Source organism: Rana temporaria, chromosome 6 (assembly GCF_905171775.1).
Source record: "Rana temporaria chromosome 6, aRanTem1.1, whole genome shotgun sequence".
Classification (NCBI taxonomy): Eukaryota; Metazoa; Chordata; class Amphibia; order Anura; family Ranidae; genus Rana; species Rana temporaria.
The window spans coordinates 219,583,214-219,602,154 of record NC_053494.1 but is presented as its reverse complement, the minus strand read 5'-3'; the positions used below and the strand labels follow the sequence as shown (position 1 = coordinate 219,602,154).

Below are 18,941 nucleotides of genomic sequence, written 5' to 3'. Positions count from 1 at the left end.
CATCTTAATAGCATCATGGGCCCCTGGGCAAAGTAATGCTCTAGGGCCCCTACAATGATGACAGTGCAGGTAAACAGACATCAAGTATGTAGGAGGCAGACTGCCTCCCCTGTGCATCTATCACTCTCAGTGCCATCATGGGGCCTCCAATTTCGGGGCAGCGTGGGTTCAAGGAACAGCTTTTTTGCCCAGGGATGCCCTCTCATTAAGACAGCCCTGACTCTAACCCTCAGCCCAACCCCAACCATTAACCCAATCCCTTACTCTAATGCACAGCCTAATCCATAACTATTTCACCCCAGCTACTAACCCAACCCTACTCTATTGCTTGGCCTAATCGCTAAACGCCAACAATCAACCTAACGCCTAACCCCGACTACCAAACTATTTCTTAAACTTGGGCACATTACTCCTCTTGCACCTTCCGTTCGCGTTGCTTTCGTCTGAAATGGTTGGTGGTGAAGTTGGACTGCCCTCCAACCGCTAAAGACAAGACTCCCTCAGACACCTTAGTCTGGAATAGGGTGTGGGAGTTGCCCCGAAGATACTATTTAAAGTAAGAGACCTTAGACTACTTGGTACCAAATCCAATACTAGACACCAAGTTTTAGTCCAGTCAAGAAGTGAGATTGGGTGATTGTCCTCCATCCGATGGCACCTTCTGCAGGATTCTGGTTGAGGTAGCAAGGAGCAGAATTTTTTTTATATATATATATATATATAGTGTGTGTATGTATGTATGTGTGTATGTATGTATGTGTGTGTGTGTGTGTGTGTGTGTGTATATATATATATATATATATAATATATATATATATATATACATATACACACAGGGCTTTTTTTTCCAGAAGGAACGTGGGGGGACGCAGTTCCCAGTACCTCTAGAACTGATTGGCAAGGGGTGCCTGAGGGTCTTTTTGATGCTGGGATCCATTTTTGTGGAGCAAGGGGGTCTATTACTGCTGGGGAGTTCCGCTGTTTCTCATTGTTGCTGGGGGTTGGTTTTAAGTTGCTGGGGGGGTCAATCGTTGCTGGGAGGGAGGGGTCTTGGTTGCTGCATGGTCTATTGATGCTGGCTGCTCGGGAATCTATTGTTGCTAGAGGGGATTTATTTTTGCAGGGGGGGGGTCTATTTCTGCTGGGGAGGTCTATTGTTGCTGGTGGGGGAATCTATTTTTCCTGGGGGTGGGTCTTATGTTGCAGGGAGTCAATTGTTGCTGTCTACTGATGCTGGCTGTTGGGGGTCCATTGTTGCTGGTGTGTATCTATGGTTGCTAGATCTATTTGACCTCTTTCTTGTTGTTAACAAATTCCACAGAAAATACTTGGCACCAGAAAATGATACTTGGTTCTGTATTCTCTAAAAGGGGTGGTACTGGGAGGTGGGTAAGGGGGTGGAACCAAGGAATGGTGCTCAGAGGTGGGTAGGGGGTGGAGTCAATGGCTGACTCAGAAGGGAGGAGTTCCTGCACCTATTCTCTGAGAAAAAAAGCCCTGTGTGTGTGTGTGTGTGTGTGTGTGTATGTATACAGTGAGGAAAATAAGTATTTGAACACCCTGCTATTTTGCAAGTTCTCCCACTTGGAAATCATGGAGGGGTCTGAAATTGTCATCATAGGTGCATGTCCACTGTGAGAGACATAATCCAAAAACAAAATTCCAGAAATCACAATTTATGATTTTTTAACTATTTATTTGTATGATACAGCTGCAAATAAGTATTTGAACACCTGTCTATCAGCTAGAATTCTGACCCTCAAAGACCTGTTAGTCTGCCTTTAAAATGTCCACCTCCACTCCATTTATTATCCTAAATTAGATGCACCTGTTTGAGGTCATTAGCTGCATAAAGACACCTGTCCACCCCATACAATCAGTAAGAATCCAACTACTAACATGGCCAAGACCAAAGAGCTGTCCAAAGACACTAGAGACAAAATTGTACACCTCCACAAGGCTGGAAAGGGCTACGGGGAAATTGCCAAGCAGCTTGGTGAAAAAAGGTCCACTGTTGGAGCAATCATTAGAAAATGGAAGAAGCTAAACATGACTGTCAATCTCCCTCGGACTTGGGCTCCATGCAAAATCTCACCTCGTGGGGTCTCAATGATCCTAAGAAAGGTGAGAAATCAGCCCAGGACTACACGGGAGGAGCTGGTCAATGACCTGAAAAGAGCTGGGACCACCGTTTCCAAGGTTACTGTTGGTAATACACTAAGACGTCATGGTTTGAAATCATGCATGGCACGGAAGGTTCCCCTGCTTAAACCAGCACATGTCAAGGCCCGTCTTAAGTTTGCCAATGACCATTTGGATGATCCAGAGGAGTCATGGGAGAAAGTCATGTGGTCAGATGAGACCAAAATATAACTTTTTGGTCATAATTCCACTAACCGTGTTTGGAGGAAGAAGAATGATGAGTACCATCCCAAGAACACCATCCCTACTGTGAAGCATGGGGGTGGTAGCATCATGCTTTGGGGGTGTTTTTCTGCACATGGGACAGGGCGACTGCACTGTATTAAGGAGAGGATGACCGGGGCCATGTATTGCGAGATTTTGGGCAACAACCTCTTTCCCTCAGTTAGAGCTTTGAAGATGGGTCGAGGCTGGGTCTTCCAACATGACAATGACCCGAAGCACACAGCCAGGATAACCAAGGAGTGGCTCTGTAAGAAGCATATCAAGGTTCTGGCGTGGCCTAGCCAGTCTCCAGACCTAAACCCAATAGAGAATCTTTGGAGGGAGCTCAAACTCTGTGTTTCTCAGCGACAGCCCAGAAACCTGACTGATCTAGAGAAGATCTGTGTGGAGGAGTGGGCCAAAATCCCTCCTCCAGTGTGTGCAAACCTGGTGAAAAACTACAAGAAACGTTTGACCTCTGTAATTGCAAACAAAGGCTACTGTACCAAATATTAATATTGATTTTCTCAGGTGTTCAAATACTTATTTGCCGCTGTATCATACAAATAAATAGTTAAAAAATCATAAATTGTGATTTCTGGAATTTTTTTTTTGATTATGTCTCTCACAGTGGACATGCACCTACGATGACAATTTCAGACCCCTCCATGATTTCCAAGTGGGAGAACTTGCAAAATAGCAGGGTGTTCAAATACTTATTTTCCTCACTGTATATATATATATATATATATATATATATATATATATATATATATATATATATATATATATATATATATATATATATATATAATATAATATAATTTGTCAGATATCTCAAGTTCTTCCAGGTGTCAGAACGTTTATGTCTATCTGTGTGTTCTTCATAGGAAGCTCAGAAAAGAAACCTCTACATTAGGTTTTCCTAAAGCATTACAAGATGCAATTTTCCCTGCTGGTCCTGCAGCCTCTTCAGAGCTCAGAACTTTGTACCATATTTATCGGGGTATACCGCGTGCCGGCGTATAACGCGCACCCCAAGCTTAGAAAGGTAAAAATGGAAAAAAAAGAAAACTTACATTTTTGCCCTGCGTCCATCCGCGGCCTTGTCCGGCGTCCGTCTGCGGCCTTGCGCGGGGTCTGTCCAGCCTTGTGGGTGTATGTCTGCGGCTTCCTTGCGTGGAGTCAGTCTGCGGCTTTGGAGGTGTCCTGCTGCGGCCTCCATCCAGGTGTCCGTCTCCGTCCAGCGTGTCCATCTGCGGCTTTAGAGGTGTTCGTCTGCGGCCTCCATCCAGGTGTCCGTCTCTGTCCAGCGTGTCCGTCTGCGGCTTTGGAGTTGTCCTGCTGCGGCCTCCATCCAAGTGTCCATCTCCGTCCAGCGTGTCCATCTGCGGCTTTGGAGGTGTCCGTCTGCGGCTTCCTTGCGCGGGGTCCATCTGCGGCTTTAGAGGTGTTCGTCTGCGGCCTCCATCCAGGTGTCCGTCTCTGTCCAGCGTGTCCGTCTGCGGCTTTGGAGGTGTCCTGCTGCGGCCTCCATCCAAGTGTCCGTCTCCGTCCAGCGTGTCCGTCTGCGGCTTTGGAGGTGTCCTGCTGCGGCCTCCATCCAAGTGTCCGTCTCCGTCCAGCGTGTCCGTCTGCGGCTTTGGAGGTGTCCGTCTGCGGCCTCCATCCAGGTGTCCGTCTCCGTCCAGCGTGTCCGTCTGCGGCTTTGGAGGTGTCCTGCTGCGGCCTCCATCCAAGTGTCCGTCTCCGTCCAGCGTGTCCGTCTGCGGCTTTGGAGGTGTCCGTCTGCGGCCTCCATCTAGGTGTCCGTCTCCGTCCAGCGTGTCCATCTGCGGCTTTGGAGGTGTCTGTCTGCGGCCTCCATCCAGGTGTCCGTCTCCGTCCAGCGTGTCCGTCTGCGGCTTTGGAGGTGTCCTGCTGCGGCCTCCATCCAAGTGTCCGTCTCCGTCCAGCGTGTCCGTCTGCGGCTTTGGAGGTGTCCGTCTGCGGCCTCCATCCAGGTGTCCGTCTCCGTCCAGCGTGTCCGGTGTTCGTTTTTGGATTTGGCGCGAGCCGAGAGGAGCCGGATTTCCTGTGTGTTCGGCTCCTCTTGGCTTGTCTCGGCTTCTCTTGGCTCCTCTCGCGTGGCTGCGGGTGGAGCCGAGCCTAGCCGAGTGCGCAGTACACTCGGCTCTAGGCTGCGGTGGGCGAAGCCGAGCGTGGCCGAGCCTAGCCGAGTGCGCAGTAGGCTCGGCTCTAGGCTAGCGGCTCAGAGACAGCGGGGATCGGCGTATATCGCGCACCCACGATTTTGCCCTGATTTTAAGGGGGAAAAAAGTGCGCGGTATACGCCGATAAATACGGTATTTTTTTTTTCCGCTCTGTAATTTCTGGAGGTCTTTTTTTGGGGGGAAATTGAACTTTTCCGCCTCATTAGCAGCTTGGAGAAATCGGGTTGTATTGTAACAGCTCAATTCTCTAACAGGATTAGCGGGGTGGTAAAGGGCGGGCGGTGGAATATTGTGTTCTCTCTGGATCGGCATTCTAAAGATCGGCGTATTCCAGTCCAGTCTATATTCCCCTCTGTGAGACGGAGCTGGCTGTGTTTTATAGATCGTTGCTGAATACGACGTCACGTCTTCAGGTAGAAGAAGCTAGTATGTTTGGTACGTAGTACTTTTCCCTCCGAGAATTTAGCCGGTGGGTTTGTTTTGGCACAGATGCTTTTATTTGCAATGAATTGGGAATGATTGGATTTTCATTCTGTGTGTACCTTAGCACTGGTGCTGAAAGAAAACGTGATGTTTCCATACCGCAATAATTATACCCCAAGAATGTAATGCTTACTGTCACCCTAACATTTACCCAACTCTATCCCTTAATCTAATCCCTTACCCTATTCTTTAATGGAATCCTTTAACCGCAATCCTCAATCTAATCATCAAGTCTGAGATGTGCCATCAGCCATCTATCTAACTCTATTTCCTAAAGGAATCCATAACCACAGCCATCAAACCAACCCAGGACTGTATCCCTCAGGCTAATCCCTAACTCTATCCTTCAAGTTAACTTTTATTCTCCAACCAGTGGCGGTTCGTCCATAGAGGGCGCTGGAGCGCCACCCCCTCTGGCTCTCACCCGCCACTGAGTCTAATAACATACATTCGTGCATTGCATAAATGTATGTTATTGTTGCCGGCTGCCGCTGGTCTATTCAGAGATGGCCGGAACTTGAGCGCCGGCCACCTGAATAACGGCAGCTGGTTGGCTGTGCGGAAGTGCCTATCAGAGCCAGCGGCCGAGTACAGCCCTTGTCTCCCGGATGTCTTATCCTCGGGACGTACGGGGGCTGCGTTCTTTGGATAAGACTGACGGCCGTCTCGGCCAATCAGGTTCCCCGATTCTGGTTATCGGTAGCCTGATTGGCTGAAGCGTCACCAAGGCGGGAGAAGACATCGAGGGAAGTGGAAGGAGTAAGGTAAGTGCATTTTACAGGGCACAGCGGCGACAATAGGCACAGTGGCGTCAATGGGCACAGTGGCGTCAATGGGCACAGTGGTGACAGGGCACAGTGGCATCAATGGGCACAGTGGTGACAAAGGGCACAGTGGTGACAATGGGCACAGTGGCAACAATTAAAGGGCACAGTGACAGGCACAGTGGCGACAATTGGCACAGTGGCGACAATTGGCACAGTGGCGACAATTGAGGGGCACAGTGGCTGCGTTTGATTGCATGGCACAGTGGTGACAATTGATGGCACAGTGGCTGCGTTTGATGGCATGGCACAGTGACTGCGTTTGATGGCATGGCACAGTGGTGATAATTGATGGCACAGTGGCTGCGTTTGATGGCATAGTACAGTGGTGACAATTGATGGCACAGTGGCTGCATTTGATGGCATGGCACAGTGGTGATAATTGATGGCACAATGGCTGCGTTTGATGGCATGGCACAGTGGTGACAATTGGTGGCACAGTGGCTGCGTTTGATGGCATGGCACAGTGGCTGCGTTTGATGGCACAGTGGCTGCGTTTGATGGCATGGCACAGTGGTGACAATTGATGGCACAGTGGCTGCGTTTGATGGCATGGCACAGTGGTGACAATTGATGGCACAGTGGCTGCGTTTGTCATGGCACAGTGGCTGCATTTTATGGGCACAGTGAGGCTGCAATTGTTTTCTTTTTTTTTCGTTTGCACCCCCCCAAAAATGTTGAGCACCAGCCGCCACTGTCTCCAACTATCACTCTAATGCCTGACTATCCCCGATTACACCATCACATCTATCCCTCAAGATAATCTTTAACCCCAACCATCAACCTAAACCCAACTGTATCCCTCAAACTAAGCCCAAACCACAATGGTCAACCTACCACCTAATGGTATCTCTCTATCCCAAACCGCAAATGTCAACCTAGCCCTTAATCCCATCCTTCAAACTAACCCCTAACGCCATCAACCTAAATCCAACTATATCCCTCAAGCTAAGCCCAAACCACAAACGTCAACCTAACCCCTATCTGTATCCCTCTATCCCAAACTGCGAACGTTGGCACAACCCTTAACTCCATCCTTTAGGCTAACCCGTAATGCCACCAGCCTATCCCCTAAATCTAATACCTAACTCAACCCATTTACAGAGCCCCTAAATCTATTCCACAGACTAATCCCCAACAGCAATTTCATCCCAAACTCTATTCCTCAGACTAATCACTATTTGCAGCCATCAACCTAACCCCTAACTATATCCCTCAAACTAATCCCTAACCCCTACCATCCACCTATCCCCTAACTATCATTTAGGCTAATCCATAACCACAAATGTCAACCTAACTTCCAATCCCATATATCAGTTTATTTCCTAATGCCATCAACCTAACCCTAACTCTATTCCTCAAAATAATCCCTACCCCACAACCAACTCCTATTCCCAAAACTAATCCCTCAAAGCAAACATCAACCTAATCCCTTACTCTACTCTTCAGATTAATCCCTAACAGCAGCCATAAAGCTAATACCTAACCCCAGTCATCCACCTAGCCCCTAATTGTATCCCTCAGACTAATCCCTAAACATCCACCTAATCTCCAACTCTATCCCTTAGGGCATGGGTGCTCAACCTGTGGCTCTCCAGCTGTTGCAAAACTACAATTCCCATAATGCCTCAGCCTTTGGGAGACATGCTTGTACCTGTCAGCGGCTTGCAATGCCTCATGGGAATTGTAGTTCCGCAACAGCTGGAGAGCCACAGGTTGAGCACCCATGCCTTAGGGTAATGCATAACACCATCAAGTTAACCCCAACATGTATTCCTCAGGCTAATCCCTAACCATAACCATTAACCAAACCCCTAACTCTATCCTCTAGGCTAATCCCTAACCACAGTGGTCAACCTAACCCCATCCTTCAGGCTAATCCCTACCATCCACCTAGACCCCAACTCTGTTCTTCAGGCTAATCCCTAACTGCAACTATCAAGATAACCCATTACTCTATCATTTTAAACGAATTCCTGACCCCACACCCACCATCCCTAACCCAAACTCTGTCTATGGTCAATCCCATGCCACACCCATCATCCTATTCTCTCACTCTATTTCCAAGGTCAATTCCAAACCACACCCATCAACCTAACCCTTAACTCCGTCTATGGTCAATCCCAAGCCTAACTTCTAACTCTATATCTATGGTCAAGCTCAAACCACACCCATCAACCTAACTCTCTAAGGTCAATACCACACTACACCCATCAACCTAACCCTGAACTATGTCAATAGTCAATCCCGAAACCACACCCATCAGCCTAACTCTGTACCTATGATCAATCCTGAACAACACCCATTAACTTAACCCTTAACTCTGTTTTTGGCCAATCCCAAGCCATGCCTATCAACCTAACCCCTAACTCTCTATGGTCAATCCCAAACCACACCCATCGACCTAACCCCTAACTTTATACCTAAGGCCAATCCCAAACCACACCCATCAGCCTAACCCTGAACTATGTCTACGGTCAATCCCAAACCACACCCATTAACCTAACGTCTAAATCTCTACGGTCAATCTCAAACCACACCCATCAACCTAACCCTTAACTCTGTCTATGGTCAATCCCAAGCCGTGCCTATCAACCTAACTCCTAACTCTATCTATGGTCATTCCCAAACTATACCCATCAACCTAATGTCTAAATCGGTCTATGGTCAATCCCCAACCACACCCATCAACTTAACCCCGAACTATGTCTATGGTCCATCCCAAACCACACCCATCAACCTAACGTCTAAATCTCTATGGTCAATCCCAAACCACACCCATCAACCTAACCCTGAACTATGTGTACGGTCCATCCCAGACCACACCCATCAACTTGATGTATAAAACTCTATGGTCCGTCTCAAACCACACCCATCATCCTTACCCCAAACTTTGTCTATGATCAATCCCAAGAAACACTTATCAACCTATTCTCTCACCCTATTTCCAAGGTCAATTCCAAACCACACCCATCAACCTAACACTTAACTCTGTCTATGGTCAATCCCAAGCCGTGCCTATCAACCTTACTTCTAACTCTATATCAGTGGTCAATCCCAACCCACACCCATCAACCTAACCCTGAACTATGTCTATGGCCAATCCCAAACCACACGCATCGACCTAACCCCTAACTCTATACCAATGATCAATCCTGAACCACACCCATAAACCTAACCCATAACTCTGTCTATGGTCAATCCCAAACCACACCCACCGACCTAACCCCTAACTTTATACCTAAAGCCAATCCCACACCCATCAACCTAACCCCGAACTTTGTCTACGGTCAATCCCAAACCACGCCCATCAACCTAACGTGTAAATCTCTATGGTCGTTCTCAAACCACACCCATCAACCTAATGTCTAATTCTGTCTAAAGTCAATTCCAAACCACACCCTTCAACTTAGCCTCCTAGCTCTAGGTCTGTGCTCAAGCCCAAAACAAAACCCATCAACCCAACCCCTAACTCTGTCTATGGTCAATCATAAACCACACCCTTCAACCTATCCTCTAGCTCAGGGGTGTCAAACTGGCGGCCCTCCAGCTGTTGCAAAACTACAAGTCCCATGAGGCATTGCAAGGCTAACAGTTACAAGCATGACTCTCACAGGCAGAGGCATGATGGGACTTGTAGTTTCGGAACAGCTGGAGGGCCGGCAGTTTGACACCCCTGCTCTAGCTCTAGGTCTGTGCTCAAGCCCAAAACAAAACCCATCAACCCAACCCCTAACTCTGTCAATGGTCAATCCCAAACCAGATCCCTCAACCTATCCTCTAGCTCTAGGTCTGTGCTCAAGCCCAAAACAAAACCCATCAACCAACACCCATAAACCCAACCCCTACCCCTAACTCTGTCTATGGTCAATCTCAAACCACACCCTTCAACCTAAACCTCTAACTCTATGTCTCCTTCAGGTGTTATTTGTCCCTCGTCATTGGTGGCATTACGTGGAATCGATTGATGATGTCACTGTCAGCGTCAACTCCTGGATCGAGCTGGTGAGTAGTTCCTGTTTGGTGTCCTCCATGTGTTAGATTATACGGACCCTAAGGAAGAACTCTGCATACACATATATATATATATATATATGGCACAGTAATGTATGACTTGCCTTATGTAACTCTACATTCATTATAGCCCTAATTGAAGCTTTGGTGTTGCTGATTGGTTAGCTGGACATCTGACTCGGGGGGGGGGGGGGAAACCGCTGCAGACAGGACCCCTGCTCTATCACTGGGGGTGATCCAGGGAAGGTAGAATCCCCCCCCCCCCCCCAGCTAGATACCACAGTGATCAATACCTCTGCTGATACTATGGAGGAAGTGGCTGGAGCATGAGGTGTATACAGAGTAATAAACTGATTCATATTTGAATGCAAGAATGTCGCAGTGTAAATTCTCTCCCGCGTCAGTAATAAGCAGAACGCCGATCGATATATAGAATGTGTTCCAGCAGTAAGTCACCTCTATTACCTATAAAACCGCCACCATAATGTTCCATTACCGCCGGCGATTTGGAATATCATTTTCTTTTCTTTCTGATATGCAGTCCAATCAATTTGCAGGATTAAAGGGGACCTGTCATCAGACATATTATATAATTTCAGGTGGAGCATGATAATGTGTCATTATAATTATTACCTCTCACAGAGATCACAGTACCCCCCCCCCCCCCCCTCGAACAATGTCTTCAACTGATCTTTCTTTCCTGAAGGACGGCACTCTCTTTATTCAGAAGACACCGGAGTTCAATCACTGGGAGAGGGGTTCCCATTGTTCTGACCATATAGTGTAATAAATAGTTCACCCCTAAGGCATATTTTTTTTCCCTTTCATTATTGATAGACGGGTATGACATCACAGCTCCCTTGCGATAACTGATGACATCACTACTTGCTTTTAATGAACTGTTACGTCAGAAGGTCCATCTTTATTGCTATTGACAAGGTCAGGGAAGGTCATTTATACATGTGGGAAGCCGTTCCCTGTTTTTGAGCTTTACTAGTAATAAACACTTATGAAAATGTTGGCTTGCAAAACTGCAACGTAAAAAAAAAAAAAAAAAGCCTCATAAATAATGCAAAGTTCAGGAAAAATAAACTTCAGAAAACATTTATGCAGCGAACAGAATTTACCAGAAGTGTCGTCAATGCTCTTTCATGTTTTTTTCTGGCTGCCTCTACCTGCAGCGAGCTGGGAACGGGGTCCTGCATCACCTACAGAAATTTGGATTACAAAGTTGGTTGGAGCTGTGTGGGTGATTTATACATTTTTATAGACCATCCACATATAGTGCAAAGGGAGAGCATTCATAAAACCTTTCTACTGCACCCTGTCCCCCAAAGGAACTTACAATCTAATTGGGGGGGGGGGGTTCAGTGAAGTTGTTGGGAGGAAATTGGGAAAGGGGGGTTGGTGGGGGGTTCGGAGGAAATGGGGGTGTTGGGAGGGCATGGGAGGAGTCAATAGGGGCGTTGGGAGGAAATGGGGGGCAATCAGTGGGGGTGTTTGGCGAAAATGGGAGGTGGGTCGAGGGGGGTGTTGGGAGAGTGAGTGAGTGAAAAACGTATATAGCGCAACACATGCGAAATGAATCGCCTCTGGAGAGGATGAAGGAAATCAGTGGGGGTCATGGGGGTGTTGGGAGGGCAAGAGTCGGTGGAGGTGTTGGTACAATAGGGGATGGAGGCAGTCAGTGGGGGTGTTGGGAGGAAATAGGAGATGGGTTATTGGGAGGGGATGGGGGCAGTCAATGGGAGTGTTGGGAGGAAATAGAGGTGGGGGTCAATGGGGTTGTTGGAAGGGGATGGGGGAAGTCGGTGGTGTTGTCGGGAGGAAAAAGGCGGTGGGGGTGTTGGGAAGGGATTGGGGGAGTCAGTGAGGGTGTTGGGAGGGGATGGGGGGAGTCAGTTGGGGTGTTGGGAAGAAATGGGAGGTGGGGGTGCTGGGAGGGGTTTGGGGGAGTCAGTGGGGGTGTTGGTAAGAAATGGGAGGTGGGGGTGCTGGGAGGGGTTTGGGGGAGTCAGTGGGGGTGTTGGGAAGAAATGGGAGGTGGGGGTGCTGGGAGGGGATGGGAGGAGTCAGTGGGGGTGTTGGGAAGAAATAAGATGTGGGGTGTTGGGAGGAGTTTGGGGGAGTCAGTGGTGGTGTTGGGAAGAAATGGGAGGTGGGGGTGTTGAGAGGGGATGGGGGAGTCAGTGAGGGTGATGGGAGGAGTTTGGGGGAGTCAGTGGAGGTGTTGGGAAGAAATGGGAGCAGGGCCACCATCAGGAATTATGGGGCCCCTTACACAGCTTCAGGTATGGGCCCTCCTGGAGCAGAGAACCGGGGGGAGGGGTGCTGCCGCCTAAAATTCAGAAGCGGGGGGGGGGGGGGGTGTAGCCATCCGGGGCCCTGGGGACCTCTGGGCACTTTAATAAAAAGAAATAAAAAATATATATTTATTTATTTTTAAAAAAGGGGGTTGCCATCTAGGGACCTCTGGACCCTTTAATACAAATAAATAAAAATAAAAGAAACCCCTGGGCCCTTTAATAAAAAAAATATATATATTAAAAAAAATAAAATAAACATTTATAAAAAGAAAAAAAAGGGGGGTTGCCATCCAGGGCCCTGGGGACCTATGGGCCCTTTAATAATATATATATATATTTTATATATATATAAAAAATGAAAGAAATAGAAAATATATATATATATATATATATATATATATATATATATATATATATATATATATATATATATATATATATATATAAAAAGGGGGATTGCCATCCGGGCCCCTTACAGGTATACTGCCTGTACCCCCCTGATGGCGGCCCTGAATGGGAGGTGGGGTGTTGGGAGGAGTTTGGGGGAGTCAGTGGGGGTCTTGGGAAGAAATGGGAGGTGGGGGTGCTGGGAGGGGTTTTGGGGAGTCAGTGGAGGTGTTGGGAAGAAATGGGAGGTGGGGGTGCTGGGAGGGGTTTGGGGGAGTCAGTGGGGGTGTTGGGAAGAAATGGGAGGTGGGGGTGCTGGGAGGGGTTTTGGGGAGTCAGTGGAGGTGTTGGGAAGAAATGGGAGGTGGGGGTGCTGGGAGGGGATGGGGGGAGTCAGTGAGGGTGTTGGGAGGGGATGGGGGTGTTGGGAAGAAATAGGAGGTGGGGGTGCTGGGAGGGGATGGGGGGGGGAGTCAGTGAGGGTGTTGGCAGGGGATGGGGGGGTGTTGGGAAGAAATGGAAGGTGGGGGTGCTGGGAGGGGATGGGGGGAGTCAGTGGGGGTGTTGGGAAGAAATGGGAGGTGGGGTGTTGGGAGGAGTTTGGGGGAGTCAGTGGGGGTGTTGGGAAGAAATGAGAGGTGGAGTTTGGGGGAGTCAGTGGGGGTGTTGGGAAGAAATGGGAGGTGGGGGTGTTGGGAGGTGTTTGGGGGAGTCAGTGGGGGTGTTGGGAAGAAATTGGAGTTGGGGGTGCTGGGAGGGGGTGGGGGGAGTCAGTGGGGGTGTTGGGAGGAGTTTGGGAGGTGGGGGTGTTGGGAGAAGTTTGGGGGTGTTGGGAAGAAATGGGAGGTGGGGTGTTGGGAGGAGTTTGGGGGAGTCAGTGGGGGTGTTGGGAAGAAATGGGAGGTGGGGTGTTGGGAGAAGTTTGGGGGAGTCAGTGGGGGTGTTGGGAAGAAATGGGAGGTGGGGTGTTGGGAGGAGTTTGGGGGAGTCAGTGGGGGTGTTGGGAAGAAATGGGAGGTGGGGGTGTTGGAAGGAGTTTTTTCGGGTGTCAGTGGGAGGAAATGGGAGGTGGGGTGTTGGGAGAAGTTTGGGGGTGTCAGTGTGGGTGTTGGGAAGAAATGGGAGGTGGGGTGTTGGGTGGAGTTTGGGGGAGTCAGTGGGGGTGTTGGGAAGAAATGGGAGGTGGGGGTGTTGGGAAGAAATGGGAGGGGATGGGGGGAGTCAGTGGGGGTGTTGGGAAGAAATGGGAGGTGGGGTGATGGGAGGAGTTTGGGGGAGTCAGTGGAGGTGTTGGGATGAAATGGGAGGTGGGGGGTGTTGGGTGGAGTTTGGGGGAGTCAGTGGGCGTGTTGGGAGGAGTTTGGGGTGTTGGGAGGAGTTTGGGGGAGTCAGTGTGGGTGTTGGGAAGAAATGGGAAGTGGGGCGTTGGGAGGAGTTTGGGGGAGTCAGTGGGGGTGTTGGGAAGAAATGGGAGGTGGGGTGTTGGGAGGAGTTTGGGGGAGTCAGTGGGGGTGTTGGGATGAAATGGGAGGTGGGGGGTGTTGGGAGGAGTTTGGGGGAGTCAGTGGGGGTGTTGGGAGGAGTTTTTTCGGGTGTCAGTGGGAGGAAATGGGGGGGGGGGTGATTAGCGATTATATTAGAATGAATTGTTAGGTTGGACCCCCCCGGTGGCGCTCCTCCCAGTCCCTCTCTGGTTCTCCTGTCCTCAGGACTGACGGATTGCTCTATTGAACGCGGTGGAAGTTTTTCTTTGTTTCTCTTGCCGCAATCAATACAACTAAATGACCATTCGTTTTATGGCGGATCGGGCCGTGGGGGTTGGGTTGGGTAAGGATTGTCTGTAATCAGTTATAGGAAGTAATAAAATCATCCATTTTGTAATGTAAACATGTCGCCCTTCCGGCAATAACGAGCAGATACAGCGCCGATCGAGGCACGTAGCGCGCTCAAATAGCCATTCAGCCTCATTACCTGTAAAACCGTCACATGAATCTTTTATTACCGGCGACATAAAACCTTTTCCCTCACCGGACACTTTATTACTTTGTTTATGAGACCTTAAAGTGGACCTGTCACTAAATCTGCATAAAAATCCCTCCCAATACACAACACACAGGACCAATCCGTCATCAGAAAAGCCTGCGATACTTATGTACATGGGAGGAGCCTGTGATACTTATGTACATGGGAGGAGTCTGTGATACTTATGTACATGGGAGGAGCCTGTGATACTTATGTACATGGGAGGAGTCTGTGATACTTATGTACATGGGAGGAGTCTGTGATACGTATGTACATGGGAGGAGCCTGTGATACTTGTGTACATGGGAGGAGCCTGTGATACTTGTGTACATGGGAGGAGCCTGTGATACTTTTGTACATGGGAGGAGCCTGTGATTCTTATGTACATGGGAGGAGCCTGTGATACTTGTTTACATGGGAGGAGCCTGTGATACTTATGTACATGGGAGGAGCCTGTGATACTTGTGTACATGGGAGGAGCCTGTGATACTTGTGTACATGGGAGGAGCCTGTGATACTTTTGTACATGGGAGGAGCCTGTGATTCTTATGTACATGGGAGGAGCCTGTGATACTTATGCACATGGCAGGAGTCTGATACTTTATGTACATGGGAGGAGCCTGTGATACTCATGTACATGGGAGGAGCCTGTGATACTTATGTACATGGGAGGAGTCTGTGATACTTATGTACATGGGAGGAGTCTGTGATACTTATGTACATGGAAGGAGCCTGCAATACTTATGTACATGGGAGGAGCCTGTGATTCTTATGTACATGGGAGGAGCCTGTGATACTTATGTACATGGGAGAAGCCTGTGATACTTATGTACATGGGAGGAGTCTGTGATACTTATGTACATGGGAGGAGCCTGTGATACTTATGTACATGGGAGGAGCCTGTGATACTTATGTACATGGGAGGAGTCTGTGATACTTATGTACATGGAAGGAGCCTGCAATACTTATGTACATGGGAGGAGCCTGTGATTCTTATGTACATGGGAGGAGCCTGTGATACTTATGTACATGGGAGGAGCCTGTGATACTTAAGCACACAGCAGGAGTCTGATACTTTATGTACATGGGAGGAGCCTGTGATTTTTATGTACATGGGAGGAGCCTGTGATTCTTTTGCACATGGGAGGAGCCTGTGATTCTTATGCACATGGGAGGAGCCTGTGATACTTGTGTATATGGGAGGAGCCTATGATACTTATGTACATGGGAGGAGCCTGTGATACTTATGTACAGGGGAGGAGCCTGTGATACTTATGTACAGAGGAGGAGTACCGGGGAGGAGCCTGTGATACTTATGTACATGAGAGGAGCCTGTGATAATTATGCACATGGGAGGAGCCTGTGATACTTGTGTACATGGGAGGAGCCTGTGATACTTGTGTACATGGGAGGAGCCTGTGATACTTGTGTGCATGGGAGGAGCCTGTGATACTTGTGTACATGGGAGGAGCCTGTGATACTTGTGTACATGGGAGGAGCCTGTGATACTTGTGTACATGGGAGGAGCCTGTTATACTTGTGTACATCGGATTTCCGTTGTCATTATGGGGGATTGTTTGCCTTCAGCATTCGTTTTTCTAGGTAGACTCGCACACAGTTGTTGAAGGAACTCGGCAGGTAGGTTCCTCTCTGTACATCTTGGAGAACTAATCGCAGATCTTCTGTGGATGTCGGCTGCCTACAATCCTTCTGTCTCTTAATGTAATCCCAGACAGACTCCACGATGGTGAGATCAGGGCTCGGTGGGGGCCAAACCATCACTTCTAGGACCCCTTGTTCCTGAAGATGGTTCCTAGTGACATTGACTTTACTGCTGCAGTCAAACGTGAGAATAACCTTCTCCATGCTTCACAGTTGGCTCCAGACACTCATTATTGTAGCGCTCTCGTGCCCTTCCCCCAACAAACTGCCTCCTGCTACAACCAAATATCTCACATTGGACTCCTCAGTCCAGAGCACCTGCTGCCATTTTTATGCCCACCCCCCTCCCGTTCCTGCGTTTTCCTGCAAAGTTGAGTCGCTTAGCCTTGTTTCCACATCGGAGGTTCAATTTTTTGGCCGTAATTCTTCCATGAAGACCACTTCTGGCCAGACTATTTCAGAAAAGGGGCTGTGATATGTGATGGGGGTCTTCTGATGTGAAGAAGACCCCCATAGAAGAACCGGCAATGCCAGCATCTGAGCTCTGACTGGACCGCCCCGGAGCAATGAATTATGGGAAATGTGGTCCAGCCGGGAGTTAAAGTTCCCCCGTTGCTGGCATGGAAGCTCCTCCGACGTCTTAGTGCCTCTTTATTGTATCGGAAACAATTTGGCTGATTTATTCCGTTTTAATGTAATGAAATTCGCATTCCGACTCCATCAGCGATTCATCACCCGCCGTGCGTTTTTACGTCTCTCTGCCGCACGCTGCCCACAATCTGCTTATTAAAAATTGAACATCAGATAATGGTGCCAATTCTCTCTGTGCAGCTAATGAACACCGGCACTCGCCCGCGGGGAGACGGGACAGTAATGGATCCTGGACAGGCCAATGTCGATCGCAGAACACCAAAGTTTTTATGAATGGCTCGCCGCCGCGGTGCTGCGACTCTTCATGCATCACACGCTCGTTAGAGTGTTAGTCAGGAATATATTGTGTGGGGGTGTCACTGAGAAATGGAAGATTTCACCTCAACGTCTCATTGGACGCCTGGCATGGCTGTCCAACCAGAATCTCCATGAGAAACGGACGTTGTCGTCATCTGAAAGCCAGAGAGACGTTTCTAGAAGTAGATTCATCCTTTTTACCCTGGAGGATGGGTAGTCAATGGGAAGAATGTCCCTTACATTGGTGATCAGTGAGAAGAATGTCCCTTACATTGGTGATCAGTGAGAAGAATGTCCCTTACATTGGTGATCAGTGAGAAGAATGTCCCTTACATTGGTGATCAGTGGGAAGAATGTCCCTTACATTGGTGATCAGTGAGAAGAATGTTCCTTATATTGGTGATCAGTGAGAAGAATGTCCCTTACATTGGTGATCAGTGAGAAGAATGTCCCTTACATTGGTGGTCAGTGAGAAGAATGTCCCTTACATTGGTGATCAGTGGGAAGAATGTTCCTTACATTGGTGATCAGTGAGAAGAATGTCCCTTACATTGGTGATCAGTGAGAAGAATGTTCCTTACATTGGTGATCAGTGGGAAGAATGTCCCTTACATTGGTGATCAGTGAGAAGAATGTCCCTTACATTGGTGATCAGTGAGAAGAATGTCCCTTACATTGGTGATCAGTGAGAAGAATGTTCCTTACATTGGTGATCAGTGGGAAGAATGTCCCTTACATTGGTGATCAGTGAGAAGAATGTCCCTTACATTGGTGATCAGTGGGAAGAATGTCCCTTACATTGGTGATCAGTGAGAAGAATGTCCCTTACATTGGTGATCAGTGAGAAGAATGTCCCTTACATTGGTGATCAGTGAGAAGAATGCTCCTTACATTGGTGATCAGTGGGAAGAATGTCCCTTACATTGGTGATCAGTGGGAAGAATGTCCCTTACCTTGGTGATCAGTGAGAAGAATGTCCCTTACATTGGTGATCAGTGAGAAGAATGTCCCTTACATTGGTGATCAGTGAGAAGAATGTCCCTTACATTGGTGATCAGTGAGAAGAATGTCCCTTACATTGGAGATCAGTGAGAAGAATGTCCCTTACATTGGAGATCAGTGAGAAGAATGTCCCTTACATTGGTGATCAGTGAGAAGAATGTCCCTTACATTGGTGATCAGTGGGAAGAATGTCCCTTACATTGGTGATCAGTGGGAAGAATGTTCCTTACATTGGTAATCAGTGGGAAGAATGTCCTTTACATTGGTGATCAGTGAGAAGAATGCTCCTTACATTGGTGATCAGTGAGAAGAATGTCCTTTACATTGGTGATCAGTGAGAAGAATGTCCCTTACATTGGTGATCAGTGGGAAGAATGTTCCTTACATTGGTGATCAGTGAGAAGAATGTCCCTTACATTGGTGATCAGTGAGAAGAATGTCCCTTACATTGGTGATCAGTGAGAAGAATGTTCCTTACATTGGTGATCAGTGGGAAGAATGTCCCTTACATTGGTGATCAGTGAGAAGAATGTCCCTTACATTGGTGATCAGTGAGAAGAATGTCCCTTACATTGGTGATCAGTGAGAAGAATGTCCCTTACATTGGTGATCAGTGGGAAGAATGCTCCTTACATTGGTGATCAGTGGGAAGAATGTCCCTTACATTGGTGATC

The 18,941-nt window shown here is 48.2% G+C and overlaps 1 protein-coding gene across 1 annotated transcript in view; it reads left to right on the top strand.

Annotated features, from left to right (window-relative positions):
• HSPBAP1 (HSPB1 associated protein 1) overlaps positions 1 to 18,941 on the top strand; it is a 102,784-nt gene that overhangs the window by 73,526 nt on the left and 10,317 nt on the right. The window contains exon 6 of the mRNA XM_040358289.1: positions 9,848 to 9,931. Coding sequence (XP_040214223.1) covers positions 9,848 to 9,931 — 84 coding nt within the window. The remainder of the gene's footprint in view (positions 1 to 9,847; positions 9,932 to 18,941) is intronic.